We start from the raw sequence: 7,084 nt of genomic DNA, 5'->3' as shown, positions 1-7,084 counted from the left end.
TACCCTGCCTCTGGAGTTATCGATGAGCGAGTACTCCTCTCGGTAGTTACAGTCCCCCGAACCCTCTATCTCTACCTTGCAGGTGTATGTTGAGAGATCCCCACACCAGGGATCACAAGGGAACCTACGGCCGTCGTGGTCAAACATAATTGCACTCCCTTTATGTCACGATAACCGGGTTTTGTCAGTTTTTCTCATTGTCGTTAAAAACTGAATGGCGACTCCTATATTACTAGTCAATTGGGTGTAAACTCACAGGAAATCCAATTAGACTTGATTTGACAAAAAGAAACGTCACACCCACGAGGGACAAGGTCACGCATTAGCCTCGTGCTCTTTCGACCCCCTCCCAGCGTCTGGGCCCGTTACTAACTCTAGGTTCGTTAGGAATTTAGTTCATACGTGACTCTTATTTTCGAATTATATCAGGAATGCAAATTCTATCTCTTTTAGGATTTATGTTGGAGTGCAACACCTAATTCTGATAGGTTTCTATCTTTTATGACTTTGCCGCTTTTAACAACTACCTTTTACGGCGGTTACTATTCTTAGCAGGTTTCTATAAATAGCAATTTTGGCTGAAATGAAAGGGTGATTGAGATTCGTTATTTTATAGGAGATGCGTTGCCAAGTGGAGATTTATGTTCTCATCATCAAACCTTCCCTTTCGGGAATGGGACAAAAGTAGGTGTCTACAGTAGAGCATTGTGCAAATGCACAAAAGATATGGGTTCTAATCCCACGTAGGTTCGTTTACTTTTGAGTTTCCTTTGTTTACTTTTGAGTCTATATTGTTTACTTTTGAGTTTATATTGTTTGTTTCTTAGATTTTCCGAATTACTTAGAATATTTCATTCTCCTCGAAGCTAATTAAAGGGATGTTTGGTTCTTTTGGAGTTGGCATAGGTGTTGTTCAGTGAAATGACAAAGGTATTATCTCTGTGTTATTGCCTATGTGATGATCTTTACTTTTGAATTGATTCTATTTACTATTATGGGTTTCTTATCTACTTTAAATTGAACAAAAGGTAAAACATATTGTATTCTTGTAACTTTTACTCTATCTTTAAATAACACTAGCCTACTAGCTCAATAGATAGAGCTTTGTGAAAATGCACAAAAGATACAGGTTTGAATCCCACGTAGCTTCATCTTTACTTTTTGTATTTATTTATTTACTTTTTGTATAAACTTATTTACTTTTAGTTTAACGACCTTTACTTTGACCGTTTGACCTCGTATAATTCTTTCTTATTCAATTACTTCTACTTTTTTTTTTGAGGTAGACATCATCACAGATGAGGTACGTAAAGGAATGTTATTGAGGCACCTTATTTATGGCAAAGGCTCGTAAGAGTTCATATCAAGCTCCACAAATGAATTTACTTTTGAGCCTAACTAATTAACTTTTACAAAGTTTTGATCTACTTTTAAAATAAGAGAAAAGAATACTTTACCCTTATTTTTTGATTGCTAACTGGCATACTAAAACCAATAGCCGGCAAATAGAAGAAGCAGGGTGCATTACAGCACTTGCAAAAACCAACTGCAAACCCGCCCCCTCAATTAGTAAACGAGCATCATTTGCAGCCAACGAGTCAGACCTCCAAAAGATCTCCAAAATGACTGAATGCGGCTTAAACAACCAGCCATGAACAGATGACTGTTTGCAGGCTCATACCAGACCAACACACCAAACTGGTCCAACATCTAACATTATAAATTGTATTCAACCTAATCAAAATAGCAATAAACATCAAAGCCTAAAGTGCAGTCTTCAATCTAGTAAATATACTAATATAATTCAAATAAATATTTAATTTTGATTTGTTTTAATTTACTTTTACAAATAATTTATTTACTTTATCTTTTCCTCCCTATTTTGCAAGTAAAATATAAAAATCCTTTTATTTATTCTAGCCTATGTAGGATTTGAACCTACACTTATGTGCAATGCACATTGCTCTACCATTTGAGCTAATATGCGTTAACAAGCGTTTCAGAAAACAAATGCAATTGAACAACAAAGAACACTCAGTGCAAACAACCTCAACATTCAGCTCTACGGTCCAAGCACAAAAAGACACAAAAGACCAGCAGGGGAAAAAAAGAAAAAAGGGCCTAATAGAAGCAAGTCTGCAGCAAGATACAGAACAAAATCTCAAGTTGCATCACTTTTCAAAAGTAGATAAATAACTAACAAAAGTAAATGAAACTAATTAAAAAGTAAACCTCATAAACAGAATCTCAAGTTGCATCACATTTTCAAAAGTAGATAAATAACTCAGAAAAGTAAATGGAACTAATTTAAAAGTCAATTTAAATCATAGATGACATAAACTACTGGCAAGACAAGACTCTTGTGGGGAAGTCTTGATATGTTTCGTAGACTCTTGTGAAGAAGTCAGAGGATGGAGAGTTCGATGTCTTTACTGCTGATAAGTAATTCAACAGCGGCATAATAGATCAGGAGAGTGATAACTTCTCAACAAGATCAACAAGATCAACAAGTGGAAAGTTCCAACAATTGGAACAAAAACACAGTCATGATGAAGAGCGTACTGATGATAAAAAGTTGTCAGGGTTAACTCGAACAATAAGCTGACAGTAAAACACAAGTAAACTGCCCCCATGACGGCATTCATATATATATGACATACATTTGCTTTTGTTGTAGAGAGAGAAAGAGTTCAATGAAGAAGCTCGAAAGAAAGTAGAAGAGATGAAGAACAAAGTCTATTCCCTAAGAACCCAGAAGTTGGAGCTGGATAGAAGGGTGTCAGAAATGGAATCGACAATTTCATCTCTCAAGGACGAAAGGAAGGTGATAGAGTTGACAGTTGAGGAGAAAAAGAACAACATTCAACTTCTAACAGCAGGAATGGATTCAGATACCCCTCAAGTTACTGCTTTGAAAGACATTATAAAGATGAAAGATGCAGAGATTGAAGATCTGAAACTCCAGCTAGAACAACAAGAGGACACTGAATATCACGGCTGGGATTATTCAGAACTTAACAGTGATGATTGTACTTTTAGCGAGTTTAATGATGTGAAAGATGGTGGATTTGATTTGAAGAGACAGTATTCTGAAAATGAAACAACAGATTTTCAAGTTGAACAAGATACAAAGGACAACATCACTACTAGTCCCGAAGAAGAGGAGCAACAGAAATTGCAAGAGAATGAAGCAGCCATGAAGTTGGGAAAGCCAGATGAAGAATCATCATCTATGACTGGGTTTGGAATTGGATCGAGAGTTAGAAGGAGACATTCCAAGAGGAAGAGGAAAGAGACCTTACAAAACAGGAGATTGGGTGATGAAGAACAGCACAAGTTTGAGATAAATCAAGCTGAAAAACCTGACTCTGAGGTTATTAACAAACTAAATCAAACTACAGAGACAGGAAATGATGGACAATATGCCAAAGAGGAAGGAGCATGGAAGAAGATTGGGAAAGATCAGTTGCCACTGCTATCTAACAAACTAAGTCAAACCAGGTGGATTACTTTTGTATGACTGATAAAGAAGCTTTGGCTACAAGCCTACAACCCTACAGAAGATCCAATATTCAGCTCAGTCCCTTGCAGTTGACATCCATTTGCTGGCAATCTGTATATCTATACCATAAACATTCTCATTTGTTTACAGATTATATTGATAAAACAGCACCAAACTTTCTTATCATCTAGTTCAATCTCAGAAACACAAAAAAGGACTAAGTACTCCGTAATACATTTAACTATATGCCCAACGATATGTGTATCGGAATCCGATTAACCCTACCCTAGTCCTTGGTAAGGAGTAGTCACACATCCATTTCCTGATGCATTCTCAGGAACTCCAGCACCACACATACATGACCTACAATACATACGAACCAGAACCTGGCCATATTTTGTTTACTTTTAGATCATTTCTATTTACTTTTTCAGTTTTTGCTTTACTTTTGAGTTAGATAATCACCATGTGCAACAAAATTATAGCAGAATAACTCCCACCAACTAACCTTAACTGAACAACACCAACAAATATTCTTTACAACAGCCTATAAAGCAGCTAATTCCAGTTTTTCACAAATTTTTTCTCTAAAACAGTTTCTAAATCAGCTAATTCCATAACCAAATCTGACTATCAACTCACAATCAAATTCAAAAGTAAACAAAATATTGCTTCAAATTACACTTAATATAATGAGAAGTAGTAAACAAACTATCTTCAAAAGTAAACAAAATTAGTTTAAATTACCTTAGAAGTTCAGTCGCCGGGAAAACGAAGCTCCGGCACCATAAAATGCAATTTCAAGCTGCAAATTCTTCAAAGAAGTAGGATTAAAATGATGTGGTGTAATTTGCAAAAAATTGAGAAAAATCGCAGATAGTTGAGCAAAATTCGCAGGAATTCAACCTAAAAAAACAGTAAAAGGAACAAAATCGAAAGAATGTAAATTGCCTCAAAATCTCTGCGTTCTTCGCAGATTTACAACATTATTTTCGATTTTTCAAGTGTATTTTGAAGTAAATTGGTTGAGGAGAGAGGGATGAGTGCGTTTGATTGAAATTGGGCGAGGAGAGAGAGATCGGCGTGAGTGTCGAAGAGAGAGAAAATGCTAGTTCAATCGAAAGGGAGGAAGGAACTCACGTGATCTGATCTCATCCGTCCATTTTCTTTTAATCCAATGGTTATTAGAAATTCTCATTATAAGGAGGTTCTTATCTTAGGAGAGGTTCTCACCAGAACCTGGTCCTATATATATATATATATATAGAGCGTCGATGTGGGATTGTACAGTCACAAAATCGAAATTTATTTTATTTTAAGTTAATTTAAAAGAAAAAGAAAAAGAAAAAATATATTAAACCACAAAATAAATATTGAGTATAATGAGATAACCTCTATTAATTTTATTTTGAGTTAATATAAAAAAAAAAAATAGGATAAAATATATTAAACCATAAGATAAATATTGACTATAATGAAATAACCTCTTTGGGGTGATTAACGTGTAGATATGTTTAGCATTGTTATTGGAAATTGGTAACCGATGACGAGATATAAGTTGGAGAGTGGTAGGGTTCGATACTGAATATTTCTTCATGTCACAACAACTGCGTAAGATCCACCGGCCAAGCATGGCCGGAAGCACATATAGATTTGCCGCGCAATGGATGGATACCGCCCTTGACATAAGTTTTGTTGTTAGAAGGTAAGGGGGTGATTATGCATAACGTTTGACATAAGTTTTGTTGTTATGAGGAAGGTCGCGGCTAGGACTCTATTGTTGCAGAAACTTGGGTTAGGTTGTACGATTATAAGTGTTGGGAAGAAGGGAAATCCTTATTTTTCGAGGCGGGTGTCTTATGTGTATGTGGATTAATTATACACATGAGAGTTCGAGTAGGACCATTGTACAGGATGCCTTACCGGCAAGGCATCCTTATCTTAAGAACACTATGTCAGGACTAATGCTCCAAGAACATCCTTGACATAGGAATTTCGAATCCCATCCCGAACAATATCGAAAATGTTCTATGAGGTAATTGTTTTATCACTTTATATACTCCGTATGAAATACTTTGGTTATTCCAATAATGTGACACAAATGGTGAGCTTTTCCTTTTGATCTCCTATGATCGACATAACTTTATTATAAATTTGTAACATATTTTAAACTATTGCACAAATTTCATACGACATTGCATTAATTCCATATATTATTCACCCGAAGAAAAAAATTATTTTTATGTATAATTTAGTACTATACACGAAGATGGAAACAAAAAAAAGTAAACTACAGGCAAGAAAAGCGATTTATAGTGAAAGTTAGGGCTAAATTGATAAGAAATTCCGAATATGTATATAGAGTATGTTATGTATGTAGTATATATGAATTACTGAATTAATGTTATGGGTATTTATTATGCTTTTTGAAATTGAAATTTACATGGATAATTAGGGCACAGGACAATGATAACATGGTTTTAAATGAATGATAGTGCTTCGAGGCTCCATCAAGCAGCTTTATCATTGTATATATTATTCCGTACGAAGTATTAAGTTCTGAGATGTTGCATAAGTACCTTATGATATATTCCCTACGTGTGCATTTAGATAAATAGCCTTCTATTTTGGTGGGAGATCGTGTTGTTAAGTGATGATTGAGGTCTCTAACCTTCATGATACAATGGTTTTTGTTATGGCAATTTATTGTTCTAATAGTGGCGAAGATACCCTTTAAAGAAACGTTGACAAATATATATGAATATGAGTATATAGTTACTCTTATGTATAGCTCCATTTTCTTATGCAATACATCGACCATGGTATAACTAAGAGTATATATAAGACAAAATCACACATGAACCTTAATTCCGTAATCTAACTAAACTTACCTACAATCAAGTTATTAAAAGCTATTTAGATAATTTACTTATCTTTTAAATTTGAAGTTACCAATTGTTCAATCTCATCCGAGAATTTAATAAGATATATGGAGTAACAAAATTATTCGATCATATTTTATGATAAATATTTCCCTGAAAAATATTTTAAAATAAATATTTTATATAATGAGATAACGATAGGAAGGAACTAGATTAAATAACAACTCGAGTATATTGTTCAAACTATCAACAAAAATGTAGTTATGTATCATAACTATAGAATAAGGGGAAAAGGGAGGACATCAAAATTAGGTTCTCCCACCGCGCTCTCTCTCTAGAAAGTTTCCAAACCCCCACCTCCAACGCTCTGTCAATTCCACCACCATGAAGCTCGCCGACGGTCGATCTAGATTTTGTGGTCGCCGGCGAGTGTAATTTCCTAAAAGTTATAGGCAGAAAGATTTATTTCGCGACCAATTGCAAGGTTTTTGTCTCCACCATTAACGATTGATCTGTAAGTGTAGTGTAGTTTTCATCCCCCTCTCTTTTAGGTGTCAGCTAGTAGTGTTTTTTGTTTTGTCTTCTTAATTGTCTGTTGAAATTCAATCGGGTTTTCCAAGAGTTTAATTTTCAGTCCTACGTTATCTATCGGGATGGGATTGGGGGTAGAATCAAGTTTGGCTCCTATTTTTTTGTATCA

At 35.0% G+C, this 7,084-nt stretch overlaps 1 protein-coding gene across 1 annotated transcript; it reads left to right on the top strand.

The window, feature by feature from the left end:
• The first annotated feature begins 1,953 nt into the window (after nt 1–1,953).
• LOC130464014 (uncharacterized) lies at nt 1,954–3,520 on the top strand. Its single transcript, XM_056833355.1, has 3 exons — nt 1,954–2,184; nt 2,466–2,558; nt 2,678–3,520. The coding sequence occupies exons 1-3, from the start codon at nt 1,954–1,956 to the stop codon at nt 3,518–3,520; spliced, it is 1,167 nt and encodes a 388-aa protein (XP_056689333.1).
• Nucleotides 3,521–7,084: the final 3,564 nt, after the last annotated feature.

This window comes from Spinacia oleracea, chromosome 1 (genome assembly GCF_020520425.1).
Source record: "Spinacia oleracea cultivar Varoflay chromosome 1, BTI_SOV_V1, whole genome shotgun sequence".
Taxonomy (NCBI): Eukaryota; Viridiplantae; Streptophyta; class Magnoliopsida; order Caryophyllales; family Amaranthaceae; genus Spinacia; species Spinacia oleracea.
Note: the sequence above shows the minus strand (reverse complement) of the source record. Positions and strands in the feature narration are given on the sequence as shown.